This window comes from Schistocerca gregaria, chromosome 7, assembly GCF_023897955.1.
Source record: "Schistocerca gregaria isolate iqSchGreg1 chromosome 7, iqSchGreg1.2, whole genome shotgun sequence".
Classification (NCBI taxonomy): Eukaryota; Metazoa; Arthropoda; class Insecta; order Orthoptera; family Acrididae; genus Schistocerca; species Schistocerca gregaria.
Window position 1 is genome coordinate 377,981,590 of NC_064926.1, and position 26,565 is coordinate 378,008,154.

The window sequence follows — 26,565 nt, forward strand, 5'->3', positions numbered from 1 at the left end:
TGACATTGTGTGTCAGTGATCCAACTTCGATTATCTCTACATGCCATTGTGGTGACGGTCTACCAGAGTCCTGCCATATAGACTTGTTTTGCTGACTGTTATTCTGACATTATTGTGCTGGTTATTATATTTATGAATATTCCCAAAACGATGTGCCTGACTTTATACACTCCTGGAAATTGAAATAAGAACACCGTGAATTCATTGTCCCAGGAAGGGGAAACTTTATTGACACATTCCTGGGGTCAGATACATCACATGATCACACTGACAGAACCACAGGCACATAGACACAGGCAACAGAGCATGCACAATGTCGGCACTAGTACAGTGTATGTCCACCTTTCGCAGCAATGCAGGCTGCTATTCTCCCATGGAGACGATCGTAGAGATGCTGGATGTAGTCCTGTGGAACGGCTTGCCCTGCCAATTCCACCAGGCGCCTCAGTTGGACCAGCGTTCGTGCTGGACGTGCAGACCGCGTGAGACGACGCTTCATCCAGTCCCAAACATGCTCAATGGGGGACAGATCCGGAGATCTTGCTGGCCAGGGTAGTTGACTTACACCTTCTAGAGCACGTTGGGTGGCACGGGATACATGCGGACGTGCATTGTCCTGTTGGAACATCAAGTTCCCTTGCCGGTCTAGGAATGGTAGAACGATGGGTTCGATGACGGTTTGGATGTAACGTGCACTATTCAGTCTCCCCTCGACGATCACCAGAGGTGTACGGCCAGTGTAGGAGATCGCTCCCCACACCATGATGCCGGGTGTTGGCCCTGTGTGCCTCGGTCGTATGCAGTCCTGATTGTGGCGCTCACGTGCACGGCGCCAAACACGCATACGACCATCATTGGCACCAAGGCAGAAGCGACTCTCATCGCTGAAGACGACACGTCTCCATTCGTCCCTCCATTACGCCTGTCGCGACACCACTGGAGGCGGGCTGCACGATGTTGGGGCGTGAGCGGAAGACGGCCTAACGGTGTGCGGGACCGTAGCCCAGCTTCATGGAGACGGTTGCGAATGGTCCTCGCCGATACCCTAGGAGCAACAGTGTCCCTAATTTGCTAGGAAGTGGCGGTGCGGTCCCCTACGGCACTGCACTGCGTAGGATCCGACGGTCTTGGCGTGCATCCGTGCGTCGCTGCGGTCCGGTCCCAGGTCGATGGGTACGTGCACCTTCCGCCGACCACTGGCGACAACATCGATGTACTGTAGAGACCTCACGCCCCACGTGTTGAGCAATGCGGCGGTACGTCCACCCGGCCTCCCGCATGCCCACTATACGCCCTCGCTCAAAGTCCGTCAACTGCACATACGGTTCACGTCCACGCTGTCGCGGCATGCTACCAGTGTTAAAGACTGCGATGGAGCTCCGTATGCCACGGCAAACTGGCTGACACTGACGGCGGCGGTGCACAAATGCTGCGCAGCTAGCGCCATTCGACGGCCAACACCGCGGTTCCTGGTGTGTCCGCTGTGCCGTGCGTGTGATCATTGCTTGTACAGCCCTCTCGCAGTGTCCGGAGCAAGTATGGTGGGTCTGACACACCGGTGTCAATGTGTTCTTTTTTCCATTTCCAGGAGTGTAGTTTTTTGGTGCCATACTTGTGTTTCGTAAGGATGTTGTCTACGGTCGCGTCTATCATTGTTTTTACCATGAAATTTATTATATTATCTACGTTGTTCCTACTGTCATGTCGTGAATATGAGCATTCGTATTATCAAAATTACGATAAGCAGAAAATTTTCTGTTGGTGCATGATCACTGTCTAGTTCCAACTTTTTCAAAAGGCTCAAAAGTTATTCTAAATCATCCTTACACCTACTTTCCAACATTATTTGATGTAAATGGGTAGGTAATTTCTTGAGGTAAATTCTAATTACCTAAGGTAGGTTGAGCGTATGGTATAGATATTAGTTCCGCCATATCGATTCTTGAAATACTGTGCTGGACTTGAGAAATCCAATTATTCAAGGTTGTACAACGTGATTATACTGTGCTTGATTGTATCCTGCTTTGATGTAGAGCAATATCCAGTTAAAAATGTATGGTAAAAGTCCTCTTCTGATTGACAATATCTTATAATCAATCGCATTCTGATTTTTGGTTCATTTTCTAGGTAGCCACACTTGAATTCTAGCTTGTGTTTGAAGGGAAATTTGGTGGTAACGCACAGATAAATTATCAAGCAACTCCATAGGACGAATTTCAATAGTGAAATTTCGGACAACTTTGATCTTGCGTACCGTGAGGAAGGGTTTATAATCAAATGTGTTTTTGCGTCTTGGCGCAGCGTTTTCGCGGTTGCACCAAGTGCTTTGTTCGCTGTCAAGCCTTGACGTTTGAAACCGTTCACGTTGGTAATCTCCCAAACGCCGTAAGTTACTATTGTCTACTAGATTTTCATTGTGTGGACTTGTTTTACTACATATAAACTCTTTTCTACGGTTATTTTGTTCAATTTTTCTTCAGTACACAAAAGTTGTGAATGTACGGTTGAAATGTCATCCTTTTGTTGTTTATTAATTTTTATCTGATTTTCCTTGAAATGTTCCAAACATTGTTATCCGGCTGTGTCCGAGAAGCGCACAGGCACTGTGTCTTCGGAATCTCGATCGTTGTTAGCAAACAAATTTATCATTTTTGTGTACAGATTTTCTATTTGTTTGGAGATGTTATTTATTTTTTCATTCTGTACTTCTGATCATAAGTGTAAGGTTTCGAATTTATTGGTAATTTCTTTGACGTTCCCTTGTAATAATGCGGTCTGCTCTTTTGTCTCGGTAAGTATTTCGTTGGGGACGACCTCGCTAATTTTCGCCATTATATCTGAGCGATCGATTTTTTGCGTGTCTTTAATTTGCTCAATTCGGTTTCTAAGACATGTAATCACTTAGCAATACCGTCAAACACGGGTTCAAAATCCTTCCTTATTTCTTCCCTGAGTTCGCCTGATAAGCTTTGTATCTTTTCCTGTGTCCGTTTAAAGTGCTCATCAGTTTTTCTTGTGACTGTTTACGGTCTTCCCTCAACTGTTAAAATGGTTCTATGCTCTATGGGACTTAACATCTGAGGTCATCAGTCCCCTAGACTTAGAACTACTTAAACCTAAATAACCTAAGGCCATCACACAGATCCATTCCCGAGGCAGGATTCGAACCTGCGACCGTAGCAGTAGTTAGGTTCCGGAATGAAGTGCCTACAACCAGACGGCCACAGCGACCGGCTCAGCTGTTCAAACTGTGCATTATTTTGTTACGTCTGTTTGAGCTGCTCGACTGTTCGTTCTTCCAGCAATTGTGACAGTTTAAGCTGTTCAAGTAGCTTTTGAAGCATCAATGTTACGTTTTAATCTAAATTCGTGTTGTTCGACATAGTGACAGAGTCCGATCTGCAGGAAGCAAACGATGCAAAACCTGAATCTGTGTTATTCGACTGCATATCCGTATCTATGTTATTTACTGTTTGCTATCCGATTTACTTATTATGAATTGGCGACTTATCGCTTTCCGACTCTTGCTCGGTATCACCCGTTTCGGAATTTTGTTATATTTCTGATGCAGGCACGTTTCCATGTGCTTGAGTGATTAGATTACGTTCCGTGTCGCTTACTGTATTGCTGCTAAACGGTAACTGTTCGTTATTAAATGAGTTGAATGAAATGCTTTTGTTGTGTTGCGTCAGAATCTGTTGCTGTTCGTCACCGCGCTACACGCGTCTACTATTCATTGTTGTAACAAAGTGAGATTGACAACCGTTATCAAAAATGCGAAAACTGTAATACTGTTTATTGCTCGGATTAAATTGCTAAAAATGCAGTAACTGAAAATATGACGCAACCGTTGCCTATCAACAAAATCCAAAGTAATTTTTTTTAAACATAGGCTTCTTGAAACTTCGCCACACATACTGAATATTTATCATATGTAATGAATATTCATCACACGTCACGTACATGAAAACAAGTAAAATTTCGCGTGTAACAATTACACAAGAAACATGAAATTATTAGTACATACGACATGCGCTGCGCTGTGTCCTGCAGCAAATGAAAAAATTATCTGATTGTATTTCTAACGTGCCAGCAGACAGTCCGAAGCAGCTGTAGACAAGTGAAAGTTATTTCCTGTGATTCGATCGTTCATTCGTTCATGAGCATTAAAGTGTTTGCCTGCCTTTTACTCAATACTGAATGTACTGTCCTCTGTTATAAAATTACTAATGCGAACTGCGTGTCTCAGTACACACATTTATATAAAGGCAAAAATAACTGGCGGTTACTCTGCGGGAAATTATTTAAAAACTATTACTGAAAACCACTAACAAAATCAAACCGTGCATTGCCCAAAAAACCTGAAACGCTGAAATTATGCAGCAAGACTGTGAAATGCACACTGTTGTCTGACCCTTTAAAAATCTGAATTAAAAAGAAAATGCTTAGAATTTATGCAGTGGAAACGTGAGATGAGAAAGAACCAACAGGATATGAAAGGAACATCACCTGAAAAATTACTGCATAATCAGCAGTAACAGCAAAGCTAGAAGTAATCGCGTCAGCTAAAATACGCTAAAGTAAAACTAAACTACTGGGAGAAAGATCAGGATGATTTTCTCATACTAAAATAAAGAAAAATTAAAAGAATCTTGCTTTGCTTCAAATGAAAATGCTAATCCGTTCATTATAACGACAATGCTGGATTTTAAACTCTTATTTCACAAGAACATAAACCTCACAGAAAACCGTAAGCTTTACTTTCTTTACAAAAGTCTGACAAGACAATGCTTTTACGAGCATTCAAATTGAAATTAATTAAGCTAAAATGACTTACACTGACCTTAAAAACATATCCATAATGCAAATCCATTCTCTGTGTTCCATAAATGATGGGTCTGCATGTCCTTCCACTAGATTAATAATTCGGAACAATTTTTTTTCAGCAAAATCGTCCTCGAATATCCATTACGCCAATAGTTCTGCCAGCTTACTCCGTGTCCAACACTCGGCGACCCTCCGCTCTACAACTGAGCCAAAGATACACGATTTCAGAGATAATACTGTCGCTGGCGTACGTCGACTATTCCACAGATGTGACACGCGTAACATCAAATTTCCACTCATTCGGAAACTATCCGCAAAGAAATGTCGAGTCCGCCTATACATATCCACCTATCAGTCGTTTCTACAAGACAAGTTTTAGGAACTTAGGAGTTTGTAGTCTAGCGGACGAACACTATAATATTTGGGGATAAAAACTGTAAGTGTTCTTTATTCAACAGGATGAACTCATTCGAAACCCGTGGCCTCTCATCCTGACGTGCCCTGCTATGTGGGCGCACAATATAATTTCAATTGGAGGGGCGTGGGTCAACTACACACTGCTGACTGAGTTGCCAACCTACATGGAAAATATACTTCACTACGACATAGACGAGGTGAGTATATCTATACCTAAGGCGGGAAACAGACACACTATCAGTGTCGATGACGAGTATGTATCACACTTGTCCACCCTTGTTTCAGGCTGGTCTCATCTCAGCATTGCCTTATCTATTTGGTTGGATGAGCTGCAGTATTTACAGCTTCCTGACAGAGAAATTAACACAGAGAGGCATACATATTATGACTATCTTCAGAATATGGGACGCAGTATGTAAGTAGACCTCCTAGTAAACAAGGTGTTTCACAAATCGAATAACAGACTTCTGGGAATTGTAGAGAGGACTTAGTAGATAAAATTTTAACAAGGAACGGATGTCCACCCAATAGCGCCTTACTAATAGCTCTAAAATAATAGATCACCAATACTGAGTAAAAAGTTCTCGGTTTACTTGCCATGTCAAATTCGGATAAAACCCCGGACTCCGATCATTGCCTCCTGATCGTCGTTCGGTGCTAAGTCTGACTGTCTTAAAAATAGACGAGACTCCCACTTTCTGTACAGAGGACGGAGTGTGATTGGCTGTCATGATGGCATTACGGAAATGACGCTCACTGAAGTGGGTCCCTCCACGTCCATAGATTATGCAGGGTGTTCGGAAATTCCCGTTATAAAGTACTAGCACTTGTAGAGTTGAGTGAGTACATAGTATTCTGAATAGGAACCGTTTCCATTGCAGAAGACGATTTCAGTTCAGCTGTGCAAACATGTCCACGTCAGCTGATGGAGAGAGAAAAGTCGCAGAGTCGCTTCTCCTGGTATGAAATAGGGTAGACAGGATGACGTACTCCTTTCTGGGAGACCTATTCAGTGCATGTGCGTCTCCCATACAGTAAACATGGTTTGGTACACGTTCTTGGAATAGAGAGCCAGCTAGTGGGTTGTATTACCCAACGTTTCCTACAACATAGAACGTCATAGCACAATGTTTTTTTGCCAAAGTTACGCCACAGCTCCGAGAAATAGGTACTCTCACCAAGAAGAGGCAAGACTCTGGTCCTCCACTGCAATGCTACACACCCGAGTTTGAAGAAGATGTACTGCATCGCGTTGAAAACAACCCGTCTACGAATACTCGAACAATTGCGCGTGCAATGGGTATTAATCACAGTTTAGTTTGGGACGTTCTCCGCGAGCAACAGTTACATTCGAACCACTTACAAAGCGTAGTCGCTATGGGTCCAGCCGCTTTTCCACAATACGTTGCCTACTGCAAGCGGTTCCCCACCGCTCCATCGACACACCCCTATTTTCATGTTGAGTTCCGTTCATAGATGAATGTAAGATCAATAGGGACTGTGTTCTGAATTCTGAATGTCTCGGCAGACGAAAACCCTCGTCCCACGCATGTTCAGGGATTTCAGTACTGGTTTGGTATTAACGTGTGATATTATGGACGGTCGTGTGATTGGGCTAGAGATGTCTGGAAAACGTGCTGGCCTGGACAACAGCTGAACACACCTCATATCGAGCTATGTCAGGAAAACACGGCTAACATGCAGCCTTGCATTATCTTCTTGGAAATAACGTCACGGAGGCGTCGAAGATAGAGCGCGGTCACTGGCCTTAATACTTCAGATGTTTAATGACTGCTGTCCAAAATAGCGGCTATGCGAACCACAGGTTCTGTGTACCCTGCAGTACGCTACACCATCAAGCCAGCCAAGTGTTGGATAACGATGATGAATGCAATAATTGGTTCTCCTTGGAGCTTGCACACATCGATACGAAGATATTAACAAGCCTGTTTCCTGAATCAAGGCCCTTGGCGATACTGCATGGCCTTACGATCAGTCTCGCTGTCCTTCTGGGCAGCAGTGGCCGGGGGTTGGGGGGTGGGGGGGAGGGGGAGAGGGGGGATGAGGAGTGGTTCGCTGAGATCGTGCATGGCGTTGCGTGTAACCCTAGTGAAACTACACCACTGGCCATTTAAATTGCTGCACCACGAAGATGACGTGCTACAGACGCGAAATTTAACCCGACAGGAAGAAGATGCTGTGATATGCAAATGATTAGCTTTTCAGAGCATTCACACAAGGCTGGCGCCGGTGGCGACACCTACAACGTGCTAACATCAGGAAAGTTTCTCATACACAAACAGCAGTTGACCGGCGTTGCCTGGTGAAACGTTGTTGTCATTTCTCGTGTAAGAGGAGAAATGCATACCATCACATTTCCTACTTTGATAAAGATCGGTTTGTAGCCTATCGAGCTCGCGGTTTATCGTATCGCGACATTGCTGGTCGCGTTGGTCAAGATCCAATGACTGTTAGCAGAATATGGAATAGGTGGCTTCAGAAGGGTAATACGGAACGTCGTGCTGGATCTCAACGGCCTCGGATCACTAGCAGTCGAGATGACAGTCATCCGCATAGCTGTAACGGATCGTGCAGCCAAGTCTCGATCCCTGAGTCAACAAATGGGGACGTTTGCAAGACAACAACCATCAGCACGAACAGTTCGACGACGTTTGCAGCAGCGTGGACTATCAGCTCGAGACCATGGCTGCGGTCACCCTTGATGCTGCATCATAGACAGGAGAGCCGGCCGCGGTGGTCATGCGGTTCTAGGCGCTGCAGTCGGGAACCGCGGGACTGCTAAGGTCGCAGGTTCGAATCCTGCCTCGGGCATGGATGTGTGTGATGTCCTTAGGTTAGTTAGGTTTAAGTAGTTCTAAGTTCCACGGGAGTGATGACCTAAGATGTTAAGTCCCATAGTGCTCAGAGCCATTTGAACAGACAGGAGCTCCTGCGATCGTGTACTCAACGACGAACCTAGGTGCACGAATGGCGAAACGTCATTTTTTCGGATGAATCCAGGTTCCGTTTACAGCATCACGATGGTCGTATCCATGTTTGGTGACATCATGGTGAACGCACATTGGAAGCGTGTATTCGTCATCGCGATGCTAGCGTATCACCCGGCATGATGTTTGGGGTGCCATTGGTTACACGTCTCGGTCACCTCTTGTTCATATTGACGGCACTTTGAACATTGGACGTTGCATTTCAGATGAGTTACGACCCGTGGCTCTACCCTTCATTCGATCCGTGCAAAACCTTACATTTCAGCATGAAAATACACGACCGCATATTGCAGGTCCTGTACGGGCCTTTCTGGATACACAGAATGTTCGACTGATGCCCTGGCCAGCGCATTCTCCAGATCTCTCACCAACTGAAAACGTCTGGTCAATGGTGGCCGAACAACAATACGCCAGTCAATACTGTTGATGAACTGTGGTATCGTGTTGAAGCTGCATGGGCAGCTGTACCTGTACACGCCATCCAAGCTCTGTTTGACTGAATGCCCAGGCGTATCAAGGCCGTTATTACGGCCAGTGGTGGTTCTGGGTACTGATTTCTCATAATATATGGACCCAAATTGCGTGAAAATGTAATCATATGTCAGTTCTAGTATAATATATTTGTCCAATGAATACCCGTTTATCATGTGCATTTCTTCTTGGTGTAGCAATTTTAATGGCCAGTAGTGTATTTATTCAGTACAGACGACAATCCTGACAAACGTGGGTGGCAACGCTGAACGATAAACTGCAGTCTCGACATGCTACGATCCTAGCACTGCCGAATTCCGAGGTGCATTTGAAGATGTTCCTCCTTCTTACACGAGGCATAACGCTAACTTCTAAGATACATCTAAGATTTATATGTACTGTTGAATGAGAAATCCGCTACGTAGTTTCTTCTGGCGTTACTCCCGCCTACGTCATGCGGTTTCGATGCAAGTGTGTAGTAGGGGAGAGAGCTATACCACGAAAAACGCTTCAGAATTTCACCTGTAGCCAGCTCTGTAATAGTAGTTTAATAGACTTGCTTTCTGGCATTCACCATTTATGTTATGCAGGCTTTTTCTGAAATTACAAGAATTGCTACAGAAGATTAAGATCTTTTGAAATTTAAAAGTGTTGCAATCAATAAGAACTTCTCAGTAATGTGTCTAACCATCTAAGTGATTCATTACTACTCTTCTACGAACCTATAACCGAAAATTAAATCAATTTAAGCTATAGTGTTATCAAAAACCAGTTTCCTGTTAAATATGTTTTGATACTTAAGCTACTATACACAAATTTCCATTGTCAAGGCAGGTAAAGTTGTTGAGACATTAAAGAAACTCAGTTCATTTACAACTCTCACATGTTCTATGGCGAACACCTATTTTAAGATACACGATACTGAACGAGCGACGAGGTGTTGCTTAACTGTCCAAGCGTTTTATAAATATTTCTGAACATATACAGCATTTTACACACCACAAAATTTTGTACCCAAAAAATTAACAGTGTATTCGAAATAGCTTTAATATATTACACAGCATAGAACGTGAAACATTTAGAAATGCTGCGCAAAACACGACTTCAAGTCTAACAACAACTAAAACTGTTGCCAATGGTGGAAACTACATCTGTCAGTCTCTAGTGCTCGTTCCGTCATGTGATACTAAAATCAGTCCCTAGACTGAAGTACCGACCAAAAAGCATCATGTGTTTCTATGTACACTACCCTCTAGGTCATGGGAGTAAAAGTAGCGCCAGCGTGGCGTCAGTCCACACCGCTGTTTGTAGGCCTACTCCCAAAGAAGAAAAGTGCAGCACTTGACGTCACCGCCCTCTGCATGGAAACAGGCGTGCGGAATGCAACGATTTAGGAAAGGCGGTAAATAGATGTGGTGATTCCAGAATAAAAATTTTGCTCTTCAGCGGAGTGTGCGCTGATATGAAACTTCCTAGCAGATTAAAACTGTGTGCCGGACCGAGACTCGAACTCGGGAAACATCGCCCAACCATTCGTCTCTCAGCCTTGTTGGAAGCGCACGTGCGCGGAGCTCTGTGCGGCGCTCCGCAAGCGAGCCATTGCTTACTCGCGCGGGTAGTAGTATTGCAGCGTAAACAGATCACCTCGAACGACGATAGCGCTTTCTTATAGAAGGGCGACGGTTAAAGTAACGTTCGATGCCCAGTACCCACGACCTAAGGCATACGAAATAGAGCGTTTCCTGAGTGAAGTAATGCACGTCGATCCATAGGAACTTATTGATACACATCCTTCGATCGCCTCCAGCAGAGTTTACCTGAAACATATCGATGAAGCAGCGTGCGAACGACTTCTTCGCCGTTCCACCGATGGATATTGTTTCCACCAATCGGACGGCAACGTGAGTGTCGTGACTGACGACCGTGCATGACACGGAGTTCAGAACATACAAATCTTGGAGCTGCCGTTTGAAGTTCCGGCCATGCTTGTCGTTAACGCGGTACGGCCTTACGGGGAAGTATTAAGCCACGTGGAAGAAAAGTGGCATACGTTCGAGACATATCATGTACTGAATGGAGTGCATCAAGTGCGAATCGAACTGCTTAACCACATCCCAACATACGTGACCGTTGGTGGCTGTCGAGCGACCGTCATTTATGACGGTCAACCGCGGACTTGTTCAGGGTGGAGACAGGAAGGGCATGTACGCTCTGGATGCCTGCAGCGACGCCTCGTCCAGATACCACGTGCAGACACGATGCCTCCATTGCTACCGACAACGCTATCTATTACATACATTTGAGGCAGCGAGGAACACATCGGACGCCGACCCCCGCGGGCCCGGTTTCCGCGCCCACAACGACGCAACCTCAATCGGAATCGTCGCCGTGCTCGACAGCAGCGACCACGTCTGCAGCCCAGCCGTGTGAGGAAGGAGAGCATCAGCATATCGATTCGACCTCGGACCCGGAGATGCGGGAGGTGCCTACTGTTTGTCGTGATCCACAGGACGCGGACACTCGTTCCCGCAAGCAGAAGTCGCCCAAGCGACGAAAGAAGAGGAGGCTGTCTACAGGAAATGGTTCGCGAGGTGGTGACACGTTGCAGGAGGATGAGGAAAATCCATCTGCGGCCAGGGCTGTGGACCTCACACCAACGGTTCCTGGTGCGCTGCTGGCAACGTCCGCCCAAGGACAGAGCCAAGTCGATGAGGCTTAGCTCACCGACGAGCTCCCTGGCGACTTTTCGGCTAAGACATCGGATGAACGTCATGCGTCACCTAACGTACCATACGTCCAGCTTGGTGACTGGGCGTCCGAGATGGAGATGGAAAGAGTGATACCAGACTCGAAGGACAACCAGATGCCCGCGGCTGGCGGAACGTCTGAAGGACATCTTGTCTCATCCGATGAATAATATATACGGTGCGGGTGACAGGGACAGTCGGACGGACGAAGAGTCGCATACAGGCTTAAAAGACTGCAGGATACGCCATCGCACTATCAAAAGACCCAGGTGTATCGGATAGGAACGGTCAATGTCAACGGTATTAGTTCCACGATCAAAATTCAGTTGTTAAAGGACGTGATATCGTGTTTCTTCAAGAGGTAAGGCCTGATCTGAGCCTGGATGTCTATGGATACGCGTTTTACGTCAACCCAACTTCCGACGGTGGTGGTGGTACGGTCGTACTACTACTCGATGGCATCGAACCAACGGATATTCAGTTTTTGCCATCAGCGAGAGGGGTTGCGCTCACCATCGGCGCAGGCCGGTTATATGAATCCGTATGCCCCACCTGGTACTGCGAAGCGTCGAGAGCGAACAATCTGTTACTCCACTGAGGTAGCTCCATTGTTTCAAGGCGCTAAAGAGCGCCTGATGGTGGGCAGGGCGTCTTATGTCCTGAGGATCAGATCACTCTCCATGTCCCATATCCAGCCCTTCATGCTATGCTCACAGATCTCGTTTTGCATGATACATGGACATTAATCCACGGGGATCGACGCTGATATACACACTTCACTAGCCACTCAGCCAAGAGGTTGGACAGGATTTATGTCTCCCGAGGTCTTGAGGCAGCAACTATCGGTGCTGAGCTGTGTGCATTCACCGACCATCAGGCCTTCATCCGCGCCGTGACTCTGCCACATCAACAGACGAGCCGTAGTAGAGGACCTTGGATTCTTATCGTTAACATTCTCCGGGAATAGGCCTGCCTTGTAGCTGTCACTGATACCTGGGGCAAATGCGAGCGACGGCACGATGGTGCACATATTGCGTAAAACCAGCTCTTCGCCGCACGCTCATGGCGTATGGACGAGACAGGGCGCTTTGGCTCCGATCCACCTCTGAGTTTTACTACACGGCATCGCCAGAACTAGCGTCGCAACAACCTTCGCCAGAGCTCCAAATGACCGTCCACCGGACACAGGCACGGCTTCTGCAGATAACGGCTGACAGATTGGACGGCACGTGGGTTCGATCGGGACTGCAAGTTTCCGTCCCAGAGGAACTTGCCTTTCTTTATCACATCGTCAGAGAACGGAGACACAGTAAGAGACGACTCATCACGACAGAGACACACAACGCCCTCTCTCCTGCCCTCACAGATTATTACCGCACTCTCTACCTAGCAGATCAACGGCGTGACAATAGCAGTGAGGACGTCCTCCACGACCTGCCGCCTTCGGGTAGGGAAGAAATTTGAATGGCCTCTTTCGCGGGGCGCGAAAAAGAAATCACCTGGGCCTGATGGTATTCCGTTTGAATTTTATAGTACCTTTTCTGACCTAATGGAGGAAGTTTGGCGGCAGATTTGCTGTGAACTCCTGGATCCGGACCTTCGCATCACCCTCCCCCCCCCCCCCCCCCCCCATCCCTTCCCCGAATTTTTGGAAGGTATGTTCAGCTCTGTGCCAAAACCAAACGGGTGTCCTGACCGCAAGACTTTCGGCCGTTGACGTTATTGTAATCGGATTACAAGCTGTTCGCCCGCATTCTTCGTGCTCGTCTCTTCGCTGTTGTCAAAGCTGCCATTAATGCCGACGAAACATGTCTGGGAGGTGCCAGTAACATGCACACGGCGTTAATCTCCTATAGAGATGTGGTGGCGCTCATGTCGGCATGCCGCTTACAAGGCGCCCTTGTGGCGGTTGACCTAGACCACGCATTTGACCAAGTTGAGCGCCGTTTCTTGCAGGCTGTCTTAGAGAAGATAGGACTGTCCGCAATGTGGGCAGATGTGGTTCTCCGTCTCCTCCACGGCGCCCCTTCCACAGTTCTGGCCAATGGCTACCGCCACTGTTCACTATTGAGCGCTCAGTGCAACAAGGATGTCCCCAGTCAGCCTTTCTCTTCCCCGTCGCTCTCTAGCCAGCACTTCATGGTCTTGGACAGCTTTTGGAGTACATTCGCCTCCGCAATGTGCATTTTAAATGTTGTGCCTATGCTGACGATGTAGTGCTCTTGGCGAGGACGGCAGAAGATATATGTACAGCGATCGCGTGGTTTCAACGATACGGCGAGGTGGCCGGGAGCCGAATGAACCTGCAAAAGTCGCACTACATGGATGCGGCCAGAGGATTGCATTTCAGTACGCCAGTGTCCATTACCAAAGTCCCGGCGATGAAGTATTTGCGAGTGACCTTCCATGGGAACGTGCAGCGTACAGTAGCAGCTACGTATCGCAGACTACTTAATGTGATCCGCATGCAAGTTCGTCTCCATAACTTTCGAACACTTGACTTGATCATGGAGGTACGTTTTGTCAATGTCTACCTCGCTCCGAAATTTAATCATTGCACACACGTTCTACCGATGGCTGTTACTGCAGCTGTCAAGTTCCAGGCGGCCTTCGGTAATTTCGTCAGCGAGGGTAGGGTGTTCAAGAACCGTTATGAGACGCTAACGTTGCCTACACATGCAAGCGGCATTCTAATGATAAACGTGCACAACAGGGTGCGCGGTCTCTTTCTGCTTACGATGCATTGCCACGTACTTCGGATAAGGACAACCTCCCTTGTACACTGATTCAGGAGCTGATGCCTCAATTCCTCCGTCCACCGATTCCTGTTGGACATGTCACGCCAGCACTGTGTCACATTCGCACATATCTGGTCGACATGAGTTATCTGTTGTGGTTATATTTGTCCTTGAACAAAACGTCTCACTGTAAATTTAATAGCTGCATTTGGTACGAGGTACGATCGTTGTTGACAGCCACTGCATACGGGTTATTAAGTGGTGAAACGTAGTAGAAAATGTTTATACGTCTTCAGGCCCGGACTCAAACTGTTAACGTGGATACTGTAGAATTTACACATATTCTTTGGATAGAGTAGAATCTGGATACGCCAGTACAACTTCGGAAAACACACAGGTTCCAGCCGGCAGTTGATTCGTCCACAGGTCCAATGCATGATTTGATTCTGTAGTAGGCCCTTATGTTGGACTGAGGTATTTAAATTGTTGAAGTGAACTGTTAATTCAGCAAGGAAAGCTAAGTCACAAATGCAGCTTTTTTTCATAGAACTGAGCTGGTTTTGATTAGTCATGAACAATGTTATTTCATCTCTTAACTCAAAGAATCGATCTAAAACCTCACTCCTGCTAAACCAACGCACATTACAATGGTAAGGGAGATTGCCATACTGTCTGCCACACTCTAAAAGAAAGGTTGTAAACTATCTATATAAAAGATGAGTCACGTAAGACGTAACATCCCTTTTATTTCGTAAACGGTTACACATATCGATACACGGTTTTCGTGAAATGTTAGAGCGACGAGGGACTTATTAATTGTAGGATGTAAGGTCCACCAGTTGTGCAAAACACCGTTTTTCCAAGTTCCCAAGCATGTTTCAACACCACTTTGCCATCATCAGTTTGTTTCCGTTTTATTTAATCTGTAATGTGAAAATTTTTACTAAATGATTAAAAAATTATGTGGATATTTAGTTCAAACAATAATTCGTTTCTTATTATTGATACTTTTACACATGGTGAGCATGATTTTTCAGGACCACTTGTGCATTATTTATTACAGGTAGCTTGTCATTTGCAGTCAAACGATGTTGAAAGAAATCTTGTTGGGAGTTAACCTATCATCTAAAGCCTTTTTGTTGTTGGAACTGATAGTGATGGGACCATTTTTACATAATATAAAAGTACTTGCACCATAGGGGTGTCTTCAATGTAAACGAAAAATATAACGATACTGCGCGTCATTTGCATCATTTAATTACAGATCTCAGACTCTGGATATGGTTTCTGAAGACCGATTTGAGCTGTTAATAATACTGACGCATCCCTCAGGACCACTTATACCACATCTCAACGGAGGCTATACTGGCCGTTGTATTGGCTACAGTGGTATTGTTGTATCTGTAAAAAGGTAACTAACCAGATTGTTGGAAGTGGCGATGGTTTTAAACCACAGACTCCAGTTAAATGTGCAGACTATGGAAGATCCATCCGTTTGGGTTCTAATTACATTGTGTACGTCACTGAAGAAGCCACTAACTCCAGTTAGCAAGACAAGATTTGTCTATAGCAGCAGCAAAATACAGTGACGTGACAAGTCATGGGATAGCTATATACACATGTACAGGTAGGGGTAGTATCGCATACACAGGGTATAAAATTGCAGTGCATTGGCTGAGCTGTCATTTGCACACAGGTGATTCGGGTCAAAATGTTTCCGGCTAGCATATGACCGGACGACGGACATCATTAGACTTTGAACGCGGATTGGTAATTGGAGCTAGACGCTTTGAACATTCTATTTCTGAAATGGGGATTATGAGATCCACAGTGTCAAAAGTGTGCCGAGAGCACCAAATTTCACCCATTAACTCCCACCATGAACAACGCAGTGGCCGACGGCCTTCCCGTAACTATCCACAGCAGCGGCGTCTGAGTAGAGTTGTCAGTGCTAACAGACATGCAACACTGCGTGAAACACCATCAGATATCAGTGTGGGACGTGCGACGAACATATCCGTTGGGATAGTGCGGCGAAATTAGGCGTCAATCGGCTATGGTAGCAGACCGAAGGGGATTCCTTTTCTAACAGCAAGGCATCACCTGCAGCGCTTCTTCTGAGTCCCTAGAGGACTCGAAAACCGTGGCCTGAATGGGTCCCGATTTCAGTTTGTAAGGCTGGTGGTAGGTTTCAAATGCGACACAGACACCCAAGAAACCACGGACCCAAGTTGTCAACAAGGCTCTGTGGAAGCTGATGTTGGATCCATAATGGTGTGGGCTATGCTTAGAGATCACTGACTCGAAATGGTTATGTCCGGCTACTTGTAGACCATTTGAAACCATTCATGGACTTTCAAGTTCTCAAACAATGATGGAATTTTTATGGATGATAATGTGACATATCACAGTTTTTCGCAATTGGTTTGAACAACATTCTAGAAAATTCCAGCGAATGGTTTGGCCATTCGGATCATCCAATATTAATCCCATTGCACAATTATGGGACGTAATCGAGAGGTCAGTTCCTGCAGAAAGTCGTGCACTGGTAACAGTGTCGCACTCATGGACGACAACAGAGGCAGTATGGCTAAATATTTCTGCAGGGGACTTCCATCGACTTTTTGAATCCATGCTACGTTAAGTTGCTGCACTTTACAGGCAAAAGGAGATCCAACACGGTATTAGGAGGTATTCCATGACTTTCGTCACGTCAGTGTACGTTATAAAGTTGTAAACGTCAGTTATAAATAAAAAATATCTGTAAAATAAAGCAAGTAAACATGTGTTATGTTTAGTGTCATTAGCACTTTTCAAATCCCTAACAGTTTAAAATTCTTGTAATCCTGAATGGTCCGGGTCGTCACTCTGAAGTATGTTCGTTTTCGCCTGCCACATGTTGTACAAAGCACGACTTGAAAGAGCAGAAGAGTAATAACAATGCGCTTGAAATGTCGGCAGCTTGCATCGGGCCTGCGATCTGCTTCCTGGCGCTGACCTTCATCAACTGCGACATACCGGCCATCATCACGCTGTTCGTCTTCACCATGGTGTTCCGCTGCGCCATATATGGCGGCTCCTACCTCAACCACATCTATCTGTTCCCACGGGCCTACGGAAGTGCGGCTGGTCTTAACCTGACTCTGGGGAACTGCTCTGGGATCGTCACTCCAATAGTCACAAGCGCGTTTGTATCAGGCCGGGTAAGTACTTGAAAACTGGCTAACTGAAACTACTATAAGGATTTTTTTGAAAAAATGAACGGAAAACCTTGTACTTTTTCTTTGAACTGAGCTGGGCACATGAAATACGAGAACTCCGTAAAATGTTCTGAAAATATGCCCCTTTTTATACAGAATGCTGTCCCAAGAGTGATATTCGTAACATTATCTGATTACTCTTTATTGAAATATTCAAGAGTAGAAGATGCTGTCGTTGCGCAAGGGGAAGAAAAGGGGGCAAACATGAATGTTTGAATGAAAAGAATGCGAACTCCTTCGTAGGCAGATCACGTACTATGAGGATGTATAATCTCACAAAATGAAAAAAAGTTAACCTCACGTCTGTTCATACAAAACACGAAATACACTGTAAGGTCGGGAATCGGTAGATGTACATGAACAGACAAATAAATGATTACAGTTTGAGAAAAACTGGATGATTTATTCAAGAGAAACAGCTTCACAAGCCGGCCGCGGTGGCCGTGCGGTTCTAGAGGCTTCAGTCCGGAACCGCGTGACTGCTACGGTCCCAGGTTCGAATCCTGCCTCGGGCATGGATGTGTGTGGTGTCCTTAGGTTAGTTAGGTTTAAGTAGTTCGAAGTTCTAGGGGACTGACGACCTCAGATGTTGAGTCCCATAGTGCTCAGAGCCATTTGAACCAACCAGCTTCACAAACTGAGCAAGTCAATAACATGTTGGTCCACCTCTGGCCCTTAAGCAACCAGTTATTCGACTTGGCATTCGCTGATGGAGTTGTTGGATGTCCTCCTGAGGGATATCGTGCCAAATTCTATCAAAGTGACGCATTTAATCGTCAAAGTCGAGAGATGGTTGGAGGGCCCTGTCCATAATTCTCTCCACGTATCCAATTGGCGAGAGATCCGGTGACACTGCTGACCAAGGAAGGGTTTGGCAAGCACGAGGACAAGCAGTAGAAACTCTCGCCGTGAGTGGGCGGGCATTATTGTCCTGGAATGTAAGGTCAGTGTGGCTTGCAAGAAGGCCAACAAACCGGGACGTAGAATATCGCCGACGTACCGTTGTGCTGTAAGTGTTCTGCGGATGACAACCAAAGGGGTCCTTATATGAGAACAAATGGCACCCCAGACTATCACTCCTGATCGTCGGATGGTATTGCGGGTGCCAGTCAGGTTTGTATCCCACCGGTGTCCGGGACGTCTTCACTGTGGAGTCTCATTGACTGGAGTACAGTAGTCTTCAGTGATGAGTTGCACTTCGAACTGAGTCTCAACGACCGTCGAAAACATGATTTTTGACTTAGAGTGTATAATGGTCACATCGATGTTGATCCAGAAAAGTATTTCTTGTTGTCTCGGCAATGGTGACTTACCTTCCAGGCCGTAAAACATTGCAAGGATAAAAAATACCCTATTTCTGCTAATGGTGGTTGCCTTCACGTTGCCCAAAAAGTCCGCTAGAAGGAAAATTCAGTAAAAGTTCCTGCTCAGTCACGTAGTCTCGCGTATGAATATCAGAGCACATGTGCAATCCAAATGCTGTACTGATTTCTGAAATGACTGGGGGTGGGAAAAAATTTTAACTGCTTTAGTAAAGCAGAAAGTCTTCTGGACTTTCAGCTTTTGTATTTGCCGTGCTTGAACTAAAACTTATTGGAAATAATGTCCACCTCTTATGCAGGACAATGTTTTTTCATAGTTTCAGCACTTCTGCGCCATCACCAGAGGGTTTTCCTTATTCAAGACTGTAAAAGTGAAAATGCGCTGCTGGAAAAAATAGTGCGCCGTTTCAGTTGTTGACAGTTCACTCAACATTTATTGTTGCAACTGTGCATATGATGTACATGAAATGATTATAGTTATATATCAATAGCACATGCGGTTATGAGATGCCAAATACTGACCCATGATGAAACACCCATGATAGTAGGCTAAGGTGGTACAATTGCAGTCATTTCGGACACATGTTATTGTAACTGGAAATATATTGAGAAAAGAAATAATTTTAACTATGGCACTTGTTCTTGGGTGTTTAATGAATATGTAACACAAATATTAGACAATTACAAATGTTGGTATAAACACAAAAAAAGATTACAGAATTGAGAAAAATCGATCGAAAATGTACCACACTAGGTACAATTGTAATCACTTCCTGGTACAATTTTGATCACTGGCATCTTCCACATAAAAAGCACTTTTTCCCTCGGGAACCAATGCATACTTTATGGTACCAAAAACTGCATTTTTGGCAGCGAATCCAGTCACCCTTAGCTACTACTTTTGCACTATAATAATTCAATAAACAAGTTCCACAATTATTCTCGTTGTTTTCTGGCGATTTACAGCTTGGTACACTTCTCTCATCATTACTCACAGACATACATTTCTGTTTATTGTTTTTGTTGCATTTGTTCATTGATTTCCTAGGGCCCTGTTGAAAACGTTTTGCTGTGGAGGTGTTCCAGGTTTTCATCTGAATTGAGTCTACCTGAAGCCAGAGTTTTCCTCTTCCCAGACAATAATTTTTTCTGTGTACTTGGCAAAATATCCTTGACAGAATCGTGCTGAGATATGGTACTGGACCCAGACGTTACTGATTTGCCGTGTTCTTTAGTTACATCTTTTGAAGATAAGGGTTCTTCTCCCATAATGCTGTTAGTAGCTTGACTGGTGGAGATTGAAGGAGCAGGAGCCTCGAATAATGTCGAAGGTGCAAATTTCTCTTCGGGAACAATGCCTTTGCAAAAGAGCATTATTCCTGTACATTGGAACCCTCTGACTACGCATCAAACGGACGCAGTTTTGCTCCAGGCATCACAGAAAATAGTACAGAATCGTTGTTTTGTAATGCTTTCATTGGGATTGCTATGAATCCAGTCAGTTGCATTTATGTGATACTGAGCCTTTAGGGTCTTGATGAAAGTTCTGTCTAATGATTGCAGTACATGTGTACTGTGCGGAGACATTGTCAAATCTTCTTTACTATTGTCCCGACAATATTCTACAGCATCTAAGCTGGTATGGCTGCCATGGTTGTCAGTATTAAGAAGTGTAATAGGGATACCCATTGTTTAGTATTTCTTGAAGTGTCGAAGCCAGACCAAGAACAATTCTTCATTAATGTATCCCGATTCACTCATGGAACCAGGATTTAAGCCATCTTAAAATTCAGCGCGTTTCCTCAGTCCTTTAAAAATTACCATTGGTGGTAAATACGTACCACTTGCATTCATGCATGCAGCAACAGTCACATTTTGTCCTCTTTGCACGTTTGTTAGTGAAACAACTTCTCGCTTTCCTTTACGACTTACTATTTTTGTAGGCCTGAGGTTAAGAGAAAAGCCGGGTTCCTCCATATTACAAATACACTCTGGTTTATCAAACAAATCATATTCCTTTAAGATTTCTTCTAAATTCTGAAAAATATTTGCTTACTTCTGCTTTATTTAAGCCTTCAGCTCTGGCTCGCAAAAGACCGTCGGGTTTCCTCAGCCTAAGGTGGGTGTGTCTCTTAAAAAATACTCTAAACCAATCGAGTCCAGCAGCCTTGCTTTCTAAGTTCCATGGATATTTCAAATTATTTTTCTCAGCTAAATTAAATGCAGCTTTTCTTAACTGGAGTGACGACAGACCCAATCCTCACTGTTCTAGAAATAAACCCTCTGGACCAAAGCATCTTCTATTTCAGAACTGAGTACCGTTGGATGACTAATTCTGTTTTCTATGGGACTAGTTGGAGTTAATCCAGCTTGCACTTTACCAAGTAAGGTGCTGAAAGGAATGTCATATAACTCTGAAGCAGCTCGAAGGCTCAAATGTCCACTCATTACACTCTTTATTGCCTCATCTAATGCAGCTGGACTTCATTTATTGTAGATTTTCTTTTCTGCTCGTTTTCGTGGCATCTAAGAAATAAGAGGTGGCTTTAAAGAAATCACGTGGGAAAATGTTTGAATATAAAGAATTTATTTGCAATAATTGTGCATATATGTCTACGGTAATCAATAGTGACGGACTAAATTAAAAAACTGCATTGATCGAAATTGTACCATTTTTCTGATCGAAAATGTTCAATTTGCGTCAGTGGAATCACGAGCAAATAGTAGTGAACTGTGCCAAGAGATGGCAGCAGATGTCACAGAGGCTTTCTCTGTAGGTCCCTCAGAACACGCCCGAACGGAAAACAAGTTTCTAACCTCACTAATATAGAATTTGCAAGAGCCTGTAAACTAGGAAATTTATAAGAGCGCGTTAGACTAAGTAGCTTCACTAACCTCTCAAAAGGAAAAAAAATATATCTCTGTAGCACAAAGTGGTGTATTCTTGGAAAAGACAGGAGGAGCTGTAGAAACCTGCTACACTACAATGCCACACAAAAGTAAGTGCAACCAACACTACGAGACTGACAAATGGCGCGAAACCTTACGACTTAAGTGATTCAATCTACCTCGATTTAGGTCAGTATCTCATGCGTTATCTAAGGACTTTGTTGATCTATTACTAAATAGGATTAGGCTGGCAGCAACAATTCTCAACCAAAGATATTTAGCCCCACATAGAATTTAGATTCAGATTAAAGAACAACAAACAGTGTAAATAATTTATTTACAGCCATGTCGGGGCGGCTGTGTAGTGTGTGCGGTCATAGGTTGTCGATCCAATTAACATACAGTTGTCATCTTTTTCCCTATTAGAGACTGAGTATGGGTTATGATGATGCAACAAACAGCTGCTGTTGAATTGTGTCCAGCAAAGGACCTTTTCAGTTTGCGACACCCATAAGGCAGAAAAAAATAATAATGATTGCAAACGCTACTGAAGAATTGGGGCACCCAAATAATTTCCCATCATCTTAATTTATGACGTCCAGGCTGGCGTCAGAGAATCTGAGAGCTATTCATAACTACGATTTAACTTCGTCTCGTAGTTACAGTAATTCAAATAAAGCAGGAGACGCTTAGGATACAGCTAAGCTCTGTAAACATTGTTTCTGCCTCTAAAATGAGACGCGACAACATCGTAACTGCGAACTTCGACCTAGTTCCTGCATTGACTGAGAATTATCCTGCTATATTCGTTTGACATTTTTCTGTGATTTTGATTAAATATTGTGAATGTTTCTCACTCAAGAGATGAAACAGAGTTACAAAATTTATGTCTTTGAGCTGAGGAAGCTAGTTCTAAAATGAAAATACAATTCTCACCTTTTACATTGCAAACCATCCAACTTGACGTCATTGAGGCGAGGAAAGAGGTGCATGCGACAGTTGTCCACTAGGACAGAGGTAGTGTTCACCCTCCAAAGGGAAGACTATGATAGCTGTCGGTTGAAATCTTTCTGGAAAGAACACCTTTACTTCTTCTATCACAGCTTTACCATAAGGCAGATCAACTATAGCTAAAGGAATCTTTAGAAAACTTCTCCCTCTCAAAATTTTTTTCTATCTAGATTCAGTACACTGTAGATCTAAGAGCGAAAAACCTACAGATGCTCACACTTGCTATTGCTGCCTTTCCTGTTTCTGCAGAGATACTACTTAGTTGTTTTTTTTTTTTAATGAAGAACCAACAGGAATAACTTAACTGAGGCAATGATTAATTTGCTAATTCGATTTCGTTACATGTCTACCCACACTGCTACATCTCCGTATTTTCGCGGTAGTTCTGTAACGCTACTTCAGTATGACCATGGACTGTAAGCAATCACAGACGGTTTTTATGACTAAAGTGATTAATATCTTGTCAACTCGTGACAATTTTGGGGCGTATTTTATGAGTATTTGTTATATTGTAGAAGACGTCTGTTGAAAGGGCTCCATGGTAAGTCGCAGTTCATTTGTGTTAGTGAAGTGTATACATTATACTGTTTTTTCGTTAGTTTATTGAACACAACAGATAAAAAAGAAATAAGTTAATCGTCAGCAATATAGTCTCCCACATTATCTGAAATCATCGAACTTGCACTGCACTCATTCGCTTGTTACATTTCCTTCACAGCTTTTTGTGAACTGTTTTTTGGTCACTGAAAAGATTTCCTTGCATTCTTTGCTTTTCTGATTTGAAACTGTACGTTATTCGCAGTTTGTGAAAAATCTTTGTGAGTGTTCGTGTTTTCTAATCAGTGTTACACTGTCTTTTCATTCGTGTTATTGTATGTGTCAATGAAAGAATTCTAAAGGAAAACTGCTTTAAGTGAATAGTATTAAAAAAATGTTATTTTTTCATTATGCTAGCAGTGTCAGGTGATGTTAATAACCAAAACACCTCTGGTGAATGAACTGCATGTATGCAGCACACGCAAGATATAAAAAACAGAATTAGCTACAACAGCTACTGAAGAGAAAGGCCATCCAAATAATTCCCCTGATATTTATTTATGATGTCTAGAAACAGTCGGTGAGTATGGATATTATTCGTAACTATCTTTAGATCAAAATCATCCTTACAGAAATGAGAATGAGACTCTGGGCTATGCCTCAGACATTTCGATTGCCGGTCGATGCCGTAACAGATAGCATCCATGTCTCTTTGAAAGGTGAGATTTTCTAGTGCTAGCCAATTCGCCATATCAGCTGAGCCAATTTATTCTTGCTGTCGCTAGTCTAATGGAGAATTGCTAATATTGTAGGCTACGCTTGGCGACTATGTGATCGGCAGTTTACTTTCTAGTCTGGTGCCGAATTGTACTGCTAAATTCACTTGACATCTCGTTGTCATTTCCGATAAATAACGTGACTTATTCTCACACAATGTGTAACATTCGGGTGTCAAATTTATTATTTGAACGCTGCATTATCTCTAGGTACTAATATCCCTAGAGACCAGCCTTTTTTGTACCCCTTCTACTTCATCTATTGCCGAGCTATAAGCTTCCAGATCGAAAATCAATAAGGAAATCTTAAATTCACCATCTTAAGTATCACTGCAATTTCCATTTAATATCCCCCCCCCCCCCCCCTCAGATCTGAAGGTGAAAAATTTAAGAAACTGCGATCGTGCACCCTTGTTGAAACTTATATGTTCCTGCTCATAGCGACACACATCTTGTTGTTGTTGTTGTAGTCTTCAGTCCAGAGACTGGTTTGATGCAGCTCTACATGCTACTCTATCCTGTGAAAGACTCTTCATCTCTGAATAACTACTGCAGCTTACATCCTTCTGAATCGGCACAGCGTATTCATCTCTTGGCCTCCATCTATGATTTTTACTCTCCCTCCAGTACTAAATTGGTGACCCCTTGATCACTCAGAACGTTCCTACCAACCAATCCCTTCTTCTTGTCGAGTTGTGCCAAAAAACCTTTTCTCTCCAGTTCTATTCAGTACCTCCTCATTACTTACGTGATCTACGCATCACGGCTACAATCAATGCAAATACTTTCAGAAAAGACTTCCTGACACTTAAATCTATACTATGTTAACAAATTTCTCTTTGTCAGGAACGCTTTCCTTTCCACAGCAAGTCTACATTTTATATCAGATGAGATTAGATTAGTACATCATGAAGACGAGATTAGTAGATCATGAAGACGACACTTCGTAATGATGTTGAACATGTCAGGTTAATAAAAGGTGTCTATACAAGATATTACATTACACAAAATATTAGATGACACTTAATTTATTTTTGGTGGGCGGTGGGGAAATTATCCACTTACTAATCCAAAAATTCATCTAATGAATAGGAGGAGTTGCCAATCAGAAATTCTTTTAATTTCCTTTTAAATGCTATATGCCTATCTGTCAGTCTTTTGATGCTATTAGGTAAGTGACCAAAGACTTTTGTGGCAGCATAATTTACCCCCTTCTGAGCCAAAGTTAGATTTAACCTTGAGTAGTGAAGATCATCCTTTCTCCTAGTGTTGTAGCCATGTACACTGCTATTACTTTTGAATTCGTTCGGATTGTTAATAACAAATTTCACAAGTGAACATATATATTGTGACGCTACAGTGAAGATCTCTAGCTCTTTAAATAAGTGTCTGCAGGATGATCTTGGATGAGCTCCAGCAATTATTCTGATTATACGCTTTTGTGCAATGCACACTCTATTACTTAGTGATGATTTTCCCCAGAATATGATGGCACACGAAAGCAGAGAATGAAAATAGGCATGGTAAGCTAATTTACTCAGATGTATATCGCCAAAATTTGCAATGACCCTAATAGCATAAGTAGCTGAACTCAAACGTTACAGCAGATCTTCAGTGTGTTTTTTCCAGTTCAACACCTCATCAATGGATACACCTAGAAGTTTTGGATATTCGACCTTAGCTACCGATTTCTCATCGAAGTCTATATTTATTAATGGTGTCATTCCATCTACTGTGTGGAACTGTATATACCGTGTTTTGTCAAATTTTAATGAGAGCCCATTTGCAGAGAACCACTTAATGATTTTCTAAAAATATCTTTTACAATTTCATCAGTTAATTCTTGTCTGTTGGGTGTGATAGCTATACTTGTATCATCGCCAAAAAGTACCAGCTTGGAATCTTCGTGAATATAGAATGGCAAGTCATTAATATATATTAAGAACAGCAGACGACCCAAGACCGAACCTTGCGTCCTCCCATTCTTGATTGTTCCCCAGTTTGAGAAATCACCAGTTTTTTTGCATATTATGTGAACTGCTTATTTCAACTTTCTGCACTCTTCCAGTTAGGTATGATTGAAACCATTGGAGCGCTGTCCCATTCATACCACAGTACTTGAGCTTATCTAGAAGTATTCCATGATTTACACAATCAAAAGCCTTTGAGAGATCACAAAAATTCCCAATGGGTGACTTCCGGTAGCTCAGAGCATTTAATATTTCATTAGAGAAAGTATATATAGCATTTTCCGTTGAAAAATCTTTCTGGAAACCAAACTGACATTTTGTTGAAACTTTATTTTTACAAAGGTGTGAAGCTACTCTAGAATAAATTACTTTTTCAAGAATTTTGGATAAGGCAGTCAGAAGAGAGACTGGGCAGTAGTTGTTGACATCTTCTCTACTCCGACCATCATCAGTTATAACAAATAACAAAACTGATTTACTACTGTAAGTATCTCATTTCCTAATCTAATTCCCTCGGCATCACCTCTTTTAATTTGACTACATTCCTTTATACCCGTTTTGCTTTTGTTGATGTTCATTTTATATCCTCCTT

The 26,565-nt window shown here is 43.5% G+C and overlaps 1 protein-coding gene across 2 annotated transcripts in view; it reads left to right on the plus strand.

Moving 5' to 3' along the window:
* Nucleotides 1-26,565, plus strand: part of LOC126282084 (sialin-like) — an 87,464-nt gene that overhangs the window by 52,091 nt on the left and 8,808 nt on the right. For both annotated transcript variants that reach the window (XM_049981540.1, XM_049981541.1), the window contains 3 exons: nt 5,286-5,441; nt 5,530-5,659; nt 17,170-17,411. In XM_049981540.1, the coding sequence (XP_049837497.1) occupies nt 5,286-5,441; nt 5,530-5,659; nt 17,170-17,411 (528 nt within the window). The remainder of the gene's footprint in view (nt 1-5,285; nt 5,442-5,529; nt 5,660-17,169; nt 17,412-26,565) is intronic.